Source organism: Cariama cristata, unplaced genomic scaffold, assembly GCF_000690535.1.
Source record: "Cariama cristata isolate BGI_N322 unplaced genomic scaffold, ASM69053v1 scaffold10280, whole genome shotgun sequence".
Taxonomy (NCBI): Eukaryota; Metazoa; Chordata; class Aves; order Cariamiformes; family Cariamidae; genus Cariama; species Cariama cristata.
In genome coordinates, this window is record NW_009595253.1 from 2842 (window position 1) to 15450 (window position 12609).

The 12609-nt window shown below is 38.6% G+C and overlaps 1 protein-coding gene across 1 annotated transcript; it reads left to right on the plus strand.

The window, feature by feature from the left end:
* Window positions 1–200: 200 nt before the first annotated feature.
* SLC25A32 (solute carrier family 25 (mitochondrial folate carrier), member 32) lies at window positions 201–12383 on the plus strand (the record flags this gene model as incomplete). Its single annotated transcript, XM_009701419.1, has 6 exons — window positions 201–355; window positions 1450–1535; window positions 2643–2803; window positions 9379–9492; window positions 10063–10208; window positions 11919–12383. Coding segments are annotated over 6 exons (798 nt in total), but the record flags the coding sequence as incomplete, so codon positions are not given.
* Window positions 12384–12609: the final 226 nt, after the last annotated feature.

The window sequence follows — 12609 nt, forward strand, 5'->3', positions numbered from 1 at the left end:
AGTTCTTTAACTCTGTACTTATGAAGCTGTAAACCCCAACTCTTGCAAACTTTTAAAACAATATTTTTAAAATACAACTGATCAGTTAGGTTTCATGTTCATTTGCAGCTTGCTTTAGAGGCTGTGTACTGCTGTGGTGGCTTTTACACAGCTGAACTTCATGCTTCCTGAAATGTTTTTCAGTGTAATTTCTTTCTTTCATAGTAAGCGATGGACTGGAGCTGAGGCCAAAATACAATGGGATTCTCCACTGTATGACCACTGTCTGGAAGCATGAAGGACTACGAGGCTTATATCAAGGGGTAACTCCGAACATGTTGGGAGCAGGGGCTTCCTGGGGACTTTACTTTTTCTTGTAAGTAGAACTGTAAAACGTGTCATATCCTGTGCGATGTAATGTTCAGATATATACTGCATCTTCTTTAGGAGTATAAAAATGTGCTAAGTGGCTTATAAACTTGTGATTCTTTCAGTAAGTCCAGATCTGTTACCCTTTATTATGGTTTGCTGCTCTAGGATTTAAGCAGTTTGAGTCAGAGGCCTGTTACTTTGTCAAGTATAGTGCATTCCCTTGATGCTGTGAAAATATTAAGGAACTTGAGAGATGGTGACATCGTTCCTGAAGAATACTCTAAAAGTGCCAATACACTGCTTAAAACCTCACAAAAAATAAATACCTAATCTGACATGTTAAGAATTAGAGAACATGATCAAGTTTTCTACTAAAGCTAAATGTTTAACTGATTTTTCAGTAACTTTAGCGACAGTCAGTTCTTTCACGGTTTTAGTGAGTTGATGGGCTTTGCTTATAAAGCCCGTTTTTTAATACTCAGTCCTTTCTACTTTATTAGCTGTGTAACTGTGACCTGATTTACTGCTGATCCCTATTAATCAAAACACTTTAGGTAATAGTTAGTTGGTATGCCTATGAAACCTCACTTGTCAGTTGTCCAGACTCTCTTGTTGTACTTCAGTCAAGCTTTGCTGTAGCTTCCTATTGACAGTTCAGCTCCTGCTGATGGTTTCTCAGTCCACAAAGACTGGAAACTGGATCAGGAGAATAAAGCTCAGTGTAGTTCTGAGCTAGAAGATACCTGTCAGTATTGCTCTCAATAAAAAGGAGGCTCTCTAGTTGTTTTCTTTTAGAACTTAATTCTTGAGATCTGATAGCTGTTTCAAGATGTGGTCCCATTGATACTGACAGTAATACTTTTATCAATTTAAATATATATTGCCGTAGCTCACTTTAAAGAGCTAACTACTCAGAGATCAATTAATTAACTAAACAAAGATAGTTTGCTTAGATATCTGTTTTCAAAGGCTGTATACCACCTAATGTTTTCCATGATCTTAAGTGGGGTGTTTTGTTATTTAGTTTCGTTTTGTTTTATTTTTTAAACAATGTAGGTTTGTTTTCACCTTTACCAAAATATATTTTACATTTTCCAGTTACAATGCCATCAAAGCTTACAAGAAGGAAGGGAAGCTGGAGAGTCTCAGTGCAACCGAACACCTAGTGTCAGCTGCAGAGGCTGGTGAGTTTAAATGCAAGGAAGATTAATGTTTGCTTCTAGCCTTTCCATATGTTACTCCCTGCCTTTGTGTGTCAGTGCTGCTTTTTCTTACAGGTGGCAAGTGTAAGTGTTCAAGTCCAACTGCAATCATTTATTGTCTGTAAATAAATTAATGATGCCGAAGATGAATAGATGGATCGCTGTGGTCTTTTCAGTTTTGCTTTGAAATAGCAGTTGTCAAAATACCTTTTGACCTTGTTTTCATTATGTATAAGCATTTTCCATATTTAGTACTATATTGAAGCCCAAAATGTAACCATAAAAAATCTGCTGCTGTCAGCTTGTTGAGTTATTAAATGTTTAACACTTAGACCTGGAAAAGAGAAGGCCTGTTGAATTAATAGAATAAGTAAATTGGTCATTGGTCTTTGCAAATTGTTATTTATGGTGCAAGTTTTCTTAGAAATTAAAGATCTGAAATAAAAATACAACTTCTATCCGCAAATCTTGTAATATGTTGTTTCTAACGTATGTTCTTGTACGTGCTTCTGTGTTGTATTTAATCTAGGCAATTGAGAAGACTTTTTATTAGGATGTTGGAGCATTCATTTAACGTTGAAATATAAGGCATATTGTTTGTTGTAAAAAATAGTAATGGGTTATTTTACAACTGTATTTTCAATAACGTATAAAGCTATAACAGCTTGCTTCTATTAACCTGTCAATATGATTAAGCAAATTTCTCATGATGGTGGTGTCCATTAAATTTTGAACAATTGTATACCTGAAGAATAACTTGATAATCAGGAGTACAGTACTTATGTTTCCTGTCTACTACAGATTACACTACTGACTGTGGAAAGGTGAGGCAAAAAAGGGAATGTACTAGGAATATGCAAAAAGCCGTATGCTCTACAGGAGTACTCCCAGCAGGGGACTGATTGTGAGCTTTGAAGGCAGAGAGAGGGAACAACGGTGGGCATGAACTTTGCTTGTTTGAAGTAGTATGAGTACTCTTGTAGGATAAGTAGTTTTCTCATTGTAGAAGCCTGTGTTACATTTGACTGAACAAACTGGGACAAGCTTTGGAGCTGGCATAACGATCAGTCTAACTTCATCTGTTTTCAGGAGCCATGACTCTCTGTATTACAAACCCAGTATGGGTAACGAAGACACGACTTGTGCTACAGTATAACGCTGGTGTTGATCCATCAAAGCGGCAATACAGAGGAATGTTTGACGCTCTTATAAAGATATACAAGATGGAGGGCATACGTGGCTTATATAAGGTAATAAAATTTAAGAAGAATTCCAGGATTGACTCGCACCACTCGGTAGCATGGTGAGACTTGTAAATACTTGTCTACCAAAAAAAAAAAAAAAGGCAAGTAATTTTTTTGTATTAGCTCACTTGCTTTTATTCCGTGAGTCTTCTTTCCCACTGAAGAACTGCAGTGAAAAGGCTTAATCAGAAGAAAAGCTATTATAGTGTTGAAATGTAGGAAATCACTGAAGAATAGAGCGTAAGCTTTATGACTAAGCTGTCTTCTGTTGGGTGATAATGCTGAAATGAGAGTAAACTACAAGCTGCTTTTTAATTTTCTGGAGTCTTCCTATAATCAGAATTTGGATAAGGAGGGCAGCAATAGCGTAATCTATCTTGCTGCTAGTGCTGTCTTCCATTTCATCCCTTATGTCTGTCTTTCTGACATCTTGTGGAACATAACATATGACTACAGTAGTTGCTAATTTTTTCTTCCACAATGGACGGTTTCACAACTGCTCATTTGCCCTCTAGTTATTGAGGTCTGTAATCTGTCATCTCTAGATCCATAGAATTTTCAGACTTCTAAATATGGTCTGCGTATGTGTGGGTTTTTTATTCCCTTTAATTTAAGGAAACAGATGGCAACTGGATTTGGACATTTTGCTGCCTCTTTCCTTCAGGCCATGACATCAAGATGCATTCATCAGTGCCTGGAAGGTGTGAAGAAACCTATTTTAGTTCAGTCTGGCTCTTCTCCTGCAAGTAATGCTATAGAACAAGAACACTATCGCTTAGGAATTGTCCTGGTTACTGAGTATTAACTTCTTTTATTTGCAGTGAAAAATATAATCCTTCCTATGCTGAAAGACTAGTATGCCACATACCAATGAATGCCAAATTCTGACACCAGGAACAAGGCACTCTACTTATTCCTAAATTGAAATTGTCAGGATTTCTGATTTGCCTGCCTGGATGTCTGCTGTGTTCTAATTTCTTGCATCTGTTAGGGTTTAGGATGTCCTTCCGTTGAGTTACTTTTCAGATTATTCATGCACGTAGCATGTGTTGCCTTTGGCACTAGACACTTCTTTATAGTGTTAATCTGCAATTGGTGAACTAAACCAGGTAATTCCTTTGAAAGAGCAAATTACTTGCTTGAATCTGCAAAGAAAGTGACCTAGATAGGTCCTGAGTGACCTACATAACTATGCACACTAAGCAACTTTCATTTGACGTCAGGATTCTCTTAACCTTGCCTATACTGGGGAAAAAGGCACCTCTTCAGGTGGCTCTTTGACTTGTCCATACTTTAGCTTTCCTCTGTTTTCTGGTTTTGGGAGAGTTTTTATTTTTTCTCTTTCTTGCTTTATTTGAAATTTGATGGCTGAAGTTTTGATACTGCCTTGATGCAGGAGCTGTAGTGCACACGAATGTCTTCTTTTTCTTCATCTTAATTTCAGATGGAGTTCCTTACAGCAGATAAGGGGATCTAAGAGAATACCACCACAAGCTGGAAATAAAATGTGGAAGTAGTTTCTTTCTGATTAGTTTGAAATTAGTCTTCTAAAGAATGGTATTTCTGGTCAAGCAATTCCATATCTTGCTCTCTGTTGCACAAGATGCTGTTACTGGTCTGAGCAATTCCTTTCAGTCCTTTGGGGCACAAGACTAGTAATGTCAGGATGCATCAGTCTTTTTAGCAGGGATCAAAACTGTCTTTGTTAGTTTAATGAATGAACAATATCCAACAGAACTATAGTTCATCTGAAGTTAGGTTCCTCAATAAATTGTTCTTCTTGAACTCGGCCTGGTTTTGAAAAGACAGGAGACTTTCCTTCACAGATTACCCCAGTAATCATCTAGTCAGTGATCTCCTCCCACCCTGCCTCCATTAGGCTTTGTCCTTTCGTCTCCATCCCCCAGATGACTGGGGACAGAGCTCCTCTGCTGCAGACCAGGCTGAGGAAAAAAATAGCTTGGGGTTATGTAATTTGAACATGCCTATAGATCTGTTGGAGATGTGAGCTCTAAAAATTACTTTGCCATGAAGTTGAATGTCATGCAACCGTCTCCATGTTAAGAGTGCTGTATGGTTCTTTTCAAGCGTAAGGCAGGAGAGACCAAACATTGTAAAATAATCATAATTGTAGGAGTTGGCACTTTCAGAAAAACAGAAAGTATCTCTGAGCTCTGGAGAGACTGTTAGATATCTAGTCTAGAGTGACTGACTACTGAAACATCAGTCAAGAATGCAACTAACATTCTTCCTGCCTCCATGCTTCTGTATTTGTATTTTAAGTTTCATTCTCTTTCAGCAATGATGTAGAAGCAGCAATTAGAAATACAGCAATGCTTAACACACAATGGTAAAATAAGCAGGAAGTGCAGAAAATTTAAGGAGATTGAAGGAAAATACAGAGTCATCAAGGCTGAGAATAATAATGCGGTATGCTAACAACGACAACAAAATCCTGCAGTAGGATTGTGTGCTTGTTACCAGGTGAAATAGATATATCGGATGCTTCTGTATTGTCATTTCACCTTTGATGGGCAAAATTCTATACTCTGAGGATAAAGTATTTCTTCCAGTCCATTAATGTCTAAGGCACTTAGCTCTCTTTTGCTATGCTTTTGCTTATGCTCTTTTCCTTCTTCTTGCAAATGTGAAGCTTGTCAGTTAAGTGACTTTCGATGTCTTTGTACTTGTATGAGGCAAAATCCACTGAGATTTGGCCATCTTGATTTTAACTTTAGTCCCAGGTTCTACAGAGAGACAGAAGTGTAACTAACTTTGATGTAAAAGATGGTATCATTTTTCTCCATGAAGGAATCAAGATGCATAGGGAGATAATGGCATACTTCCAGTGTCTTTCTGCACAGGTTGTTAGAGCAGGGCACTCTGATACTCCTGGTCTTTGGCACACTGAGAACCAAAATGAAGACAACACTAAACAGAGCACAAGGGGAATCTGCTGCATTCTTTTGAGACTTATAGCAGAGGCTGCTCTGCTGTGAGCACTCTTAAACACTTCAGGCAGTGACGTGGGTACCACATCACCAAATGAACATTGTTCCCTACTTTACTAAGAAACATAGGCTTTCTGCTGTGTACATTTGCCGACGTTCCTTTTCATTGTGGTGGGCGACCTTTGAAACACTAACCAAGAGGGCGTTTCTCTTGTGCTGTATCTTCGGCACTTACAGCTGTTTAAGACAACTTTAAAATGAATTTTTTCCCACTGTCCACTGTTTAGAATTATATATGCTTTACCATTTAAATTTCTAATTATATATTTAATTCTTTCTGTTGTTCTAATCCTCCAAAAGAGAATTCAAACGGGACTTCTTTGAGCAACCATTGATCCTGTCAAGCCCTCATGGCAAAAATCTTCTAAAGATATGTTTTGAATATTAAAGTGAAAAATAAGTACTTGAAGTGAAATTATTTTAAAATTGATCTTCATGGTCATATTATAGATGAAGAATAAATACCTAATTGTATCAAATCTTGTAGCAAGAAAGATTTTGTGTAAAACTGTGAGAATAAGAAAATAGAGTAGGAATATCTTTCAAAAACTTCCTAAGCTAAGATATTTCATTACTGTGAAGAAATCAGTTTTGCTTTGAAACATTTTTCCATAAGAACATACTGTTTTGTATGATTGATAGAAGCCTGGGTCAGCTCTTATTTAACTGATGCGCATTGGCCAACAGTTGCTTCACTCCCTCCTTGCATTTTTTAATATTGGCCCAACATTAAAAGTCCTTCAGTCTTTGGAAGCTTTCCTCGTCAGCACAAGACTTAGGGCGTGCTGGTACTCATTTAGCAAGTATCATCAGTAGATGCTTTAGGACTCTTGGGTGCAAGTTACCCAAATCTGCTGGCTTAAATTTAAGAGTTTAGTACTTTTAAATGTTGTTTAAGATTTTTCTTTTGTTGGTGGGGAAAAGATTACCTCATTCTCCTATGATATAAATACATCATTCTAATTCTTTCCAAGTAGAGAGCAGTTACTTCCTCTGTCTTTTAACAGTTTTACTGTCTAATCATGGGCAAAAGCTAGTGAAGATTTTCTTTGATGTTTTCAATAATTTTATTTTTCTCTGTTCCTCCTTTTCTGTTTTCATGTTACTAGTTAATTTTATTTTCTGATCCAGGATTTCTGAAAACCAAAGTTGTCCTTTTCCCTCTGTTGTGGCCCTTTGGCTTCAGACTTCACAAAATTCTATGATTATGCTCACAGTTGATGAAATATAGATGTTTGGTTTAATTCCACTTGGTCTTATTTGGGGAAGTGTTTTTTCTGGGAGTTTAGCTAGCCCTTAGTGCATTTCATCAGTTCATGGTCACTGATGATTAGTTCATGACCATTATTTTCTAGTGTAAGAAGAAATTCATCCTCATTTATCAAAAACATCCTAAAAATCACTTCCTGAATGGCTGTAATGTAATAAACTTAAAAAATCTATAGCATGCAGAGAGCTAATCTGTGAAGTGGTGGAAGTTCTGTACAATTTTTATGCCTGCTGTTGTTTTAGTTTTGGTGGTGGTTTTTTTTTGCAAGTTAAAAGTTTATAAAGTAATTTATCATTTTGTCCTGTTACGCTATTCCAGTGGACTTCTGCCAGGATCCTTTGTCTTTTTCTTCTTCTCTAGGCTTAGTAGTATATATTCAACATTCTGGGGTTCCGATTTAGTCTAAAACAGATTTTTGTGTCTGGACACATGTTTTAATTCCTCTGTCTTACCTGAATAGGTCATGGGAAATAAGATAAAACTGTTTGATACCAGTATTTTGGGGGAAATTTTCGTTCTTTGAGTCCTTTTATCCACATTTTTATTTACTCACTCCATTATAATTGTACCTTTGCAACAGTTTTCAGCAAGCTTTTGGCTCCCTTAAGTAATTTCTGGCCAAGATGCTTAATTCCTCATTTATTTGTATTTTTCCAGTGCAAGTGACCAACTCTTCAAAAAGAGAATGAGTGCTTCTCAGAACCCATGCAGCTGTCAGCTCCTTTTCAACTGAGCTAGTCCTGCTCTTGAAGGAACTCCTGCCTTCTGTTTCTTGTAGAGACACTTCAGAAAATACCTGGGTTTCCCCCTTTATTTAAACTTTTTTGAAAGAAAAGGTTTCTGTATATTTTCATATCATACTTTTACTGACCATTACTGCCTCTTACAAATGGGGTACATTTCCCAGACTGCTTTGTTACGCCTTTGGTCACCTCTGCTGGGCTGCCTTGGGATGTGCTCTGAGCAGGGTGCGGAATGCACTCAAACTGATCTGAATCTTAGATTTCTTTAATGTAAGTCATCCATAAGTCCTTGTATGAGTTAGCTTTCCATCTGTGCCCTTCAGCTTTCCACTGTGCAAGTGTCTGCCTGTGTGTGTGAAAGACACTGAGGTGCTGGAGCAGCTGAGGGAGCCTGGAGAAGAGGAGGCTCAGGGGAGACCTTATTGCTCTCTACAACTACCTGAAAGGAGGTTGTAGCGAGGTGGGGGTCGGTCTCTTCTCCCAAGTAACAAGCAACAGGATCAGAGAAAATGGCCTCAAGTTGCGCCAAGGGAGGTTTAGATTGGATATTAGGAAGAATTTCTTCACTGAAAGGGTTAGCAAGGCCTGGAACAGGCTTCCCAGGGAAGTGGTGGAGTCACCATCCCTGGAGGCATTTGAAAGGCATGTAGGCGTGGTGCTTAGAGACAGGGTTTAGTGGTGGACTTGGCAGTATTAGCTTTACGGTTGTACTCGATAATCTTAAAGGTCTTTTCCAACCTAAATGATTCTATGATTCCATTATTCTGTATATACACACACGTTTTTAATGTAGAAATGTATATGTATCATAGGTACACATTTATATGTGGCAACCTGAGGCACTGGAACAGGTTGCCCAGAGAGATTGTGGATGCCCCATCCCTGGAAGTGTTCAAGGCGAGGCTGGATGGGGCTTTGAGCAACCTGGTCTAGTGGAGGGTGTCCCTGCCCATGGCAGGGGGCTTGGAACTAGATGAGCTTTAAAGTCCGTTCCAACCAAACCATTCGGTGATACATACACACGCACACATGCACATACCAATCTCCAGGACTTGATCACAAGGATTTTTTTTGTACCTTTACTCCTGATGGCCCTCCTCACTGAGACACCAGCTTCTGTCGTTGCCTTACCAGTCTCAGGTGGGAATTGAACAGCTTAATGCCAGTCCCTGGAAAGCAGCGGGCACTGAGCCACGCATTTGCAAGACTCCAGCTTGATCTGTATTCTCTCAATCCTGATCCATGTTACCAGCTTCTTAAGACCTGTGCTTGTGCTGTATGAGGTGGAGTCCCTAGGCCACTTGTTTTATCTTGCTCGCTCATTAGATGTCTTTAGCCTGTGTGTGATTTGGAGAAAAGTAACATTTACTACACTTTTGTGTGATGCTTGCCTTTAAGAATACCAACCCAGAATTGGCTTTGAGTCATAATGCACAGTGACAGTTGTGCAGTCACAATTTGTAAAGTAACGGAGTACGTATGTGTGTAAGCAGAGCTCTGTCAAGTTGTGTAGTTTTTATGCATTGCTGTTTAACCTTGTTTTATTCCTTTTTTTAGGGATTTGTACCTGGTCTGTTTGGAACTTCACATGGAGCACTTCAGTTCATGGCATATGAGGATTTGAAACTCAGATACAACAAGTATAGAAACAGAGTATCAGATACAAAATTGGTATGATTCTTGAGAATAAAAACGTGTTGTGGCATGTGAATAAGTGGAAACTTACTCCATTTGTCTAGGTTGTAGAACAGCCAAATGTACAAAGTATTGATACATTAATTGGAATGTAGAATATATAGAAGGAAATAATACATTTTCACTTTTTAGGAACAAGTGGCTGGTTAGCACTGTTTCCTGTAAAAACCAACTTCTTATTTTGATAAGTGTTCTGAGATTTTTAGAGGGAGGAATGTTTTTTTTTGTCTTACTTTGTGGAACTATAGGTGGTAGTCTTAAACAGTCACATGGAAAACTGGTCAGGTGCCAGCTGGGTAAAGGTAGTTACTTTTGGAAGAAGTGTTTCACTTGATAGGAATGAGAGAGCACAACACATGTTTTACAATTAATTACTTGTAGCACAGTATATAGTAAACATTGCCATTTTTTAAAACGTGTGTATTATAAGGGGGAAAAACCTAGAGTATTGTTTAGTTCAACATTTAAAAATCAAATAAGATTTTGGGAAACTGGCTAATTTAAACCAAACTTAAGGCAAGCCTGGTAATTTTTTGTTGCTTTTAGAACACTGTGGAATACATAATGATGGCAGCTGTATCCAAAATATTTGCTGTGTCAGCAACATATCCCTATCAAGTTGTGCGAGCTCGTCTTCAAGATCAGCATAATACGTATTCTGGTGTGTTTGATGTGATCTGCAGGACATGGAGGTAGGCATGCAGAATTAAAAGCTTACGTCTTGGAAAGTGAGTCTTACAGAATCAGAACTATGTTTGCTGGCTTCCATGCTCACTTGCAGAACCAGTGCAGCTCAGAGCAAACAAAATGTTAGCTGTACAAAGTCATTTTGTGCAAGATGCCACTAATGGCAATAATCTGAGGACAAAGGAGGAGGTAGGAGAGGATCAATGCTAGTCTGCAGGCTTCTGTTGTTTATTCTGTCTCCCTTCTCTCTTTCCCAGCAAATTTCACTTACAAGTTAAAAAATAACATGGAGTTCGCGGTTTTGGGGCTATTAAACAATGAAGTCTCACTTGAACTGCTTTAGATGATCACATATGACAGGAGCGTTGTGCTGCTGGAGTTGTGGCTAATCCAAATTCCTGGCAGGAGGAAGTGAGCTAGCCAGAGCTGTTTATACTGATGTCCCTGGGTTACCCTGGGGCCTGACTGCATTTGTAGTCTAGTCCCAGCTTCCCATAGCACCCTTACAGAGCTGTTACCTCACACCTGTGCGTTATCTTCTCACAAACCCTCTTGCCTCAGCTCCAGATGGCACATGAGAGTTTTCACACAGAACTCTGTAGTTAAAGTTGGCCACCTTTGCAGTGTGCAACCAATATTAATCTTACTTTGGACAATGTTTCTGGGTTGCAGCATACTACTAGAGAGACGTGAATGCAGTCAGCTGACTCCTGGGGTATTAGGAGGTGCCACCAGAATGAGTGAATGAGGCTGTGGTGTTCCAGGATCACCCATGGCTCAGAGGCAGTACAGCCATTTTGACTGAAGCCAATTCAAAGCGAAAATAGCTCTGATATCTCAGGGCTGTGCACTTCAGTGCTGCAGTCTATAGGAAGGCTTATTAGTTCTGATAAAGTGTGAATGTATACAGTCATTCTGGAGCCACTACTGTACTCATTATGAAACAAATGCAACCTAGAGCCCTAGGGAGGGTAGTGTAAACCACACCCAAGCACTTTCCAGCTTGTCTGTTAACTGTACTCGTCACTCCAGGTGTCCTAGGCTTCTGTGAAGCTGGAAAATAGGGAGCAGAGATGAAAAGTCTTTGAAACTTTTAAACAGCCCTAACACGAATACTGTGATTCAAATTGGGAGAAGTTAGATTCTCATTTATTGGCCAGTGGAATAAAAATTGTGGAGGAGGTGCTTTAATTCTCTGAAAATAACTGCTAACTTTCGTTAGTTGTGTTGACCCACAGCTCACTTGCTGTTACGCGACCCAAAACCACCAAGCTTTTCAGCCCTGCTGGCTTTGGTGAGATTAAATATGTAAATGCTTTTTGGAACAGGCTGCAGAAATTTGAGGTTATTTTAACCAGTTCTTGTGGCATGAAGATAGATGTAAATTGCCTCCTACTTAGACAATACAAAAAAAAAAAAAAAAAAAAAACCCTTAGACAATACAAAAAAAAAAAAAAAAAAACCACAAAAACCCACCCAAACCCTAGGCTAAATAACTGACCTACAGAATACTACTTTATGTTCAGATGGGCTAAGATTTGATATATTATGGCTCTTTAAACACTATAGTAAGAAATTACTCTGAAATTGTTATACCTAACCTGAAGTACCTCTCTCAGTGAAAGCATGAGAAGAAAAATGCCAGGCTTTGTTTTCTGTCTGATTTCTATTAAAAGACATTAATTAAAACTAAATGTTTTTCTGTCTCTTCAAAGGAAAGAAGGAATTCATGGATTTTACAAAGGAATTATCCCCAATGTAATCAGAGTGACTCCTGCCTGCTGTATTACCTTTGTCGTTTATGAAAATGTGTCTGGTTTTTTACTTGGTTTTAGAAAAGAAAATAATTAAAGGTACGAGCTTGTGTTCATAAGGAATAAATCCTTTATTTTTTATACTTATGATCTGGGAGAAATTCAGCTCAGCAGTCTTTTTTGACACTGTGAATTGATCTAGTATTTTGAAGAAAGAACCTGGGGATAATAAACCCCTGCCAACATCTCTTCTGCTGCATGTTCCTGCATTGCTGCCTTCCTTTCTGAATCAGCTATGTCTGCTTGAAACAGATGTCTCTGCAACTGTGAAATAATAGCACTGTGACTAGGTGAAGGCAACTGTGCAGCAATTCCATTCATCCTGGCCTGCCTGGAATAACAGACTAACCTGTTTTGACAAGTCTCGACATAAGTTGGTCAGATTCTACTCCTACAGAAGTGGAAAACTTCCTACAAAAGCAACTGTGGGGTCTGTCAGAACTTTCTTAAATCTTTATCTGAGTCTCACGAAGACAGTATGTATGTAGTTGTTTACAGCAATGTCTTCTGAATTCACCTCTGTGTTATTTTTCAGATTTTAGGATATGGAACGCTCCAAATTCTATTGCTCATCCAACACAAAAATGCTGCC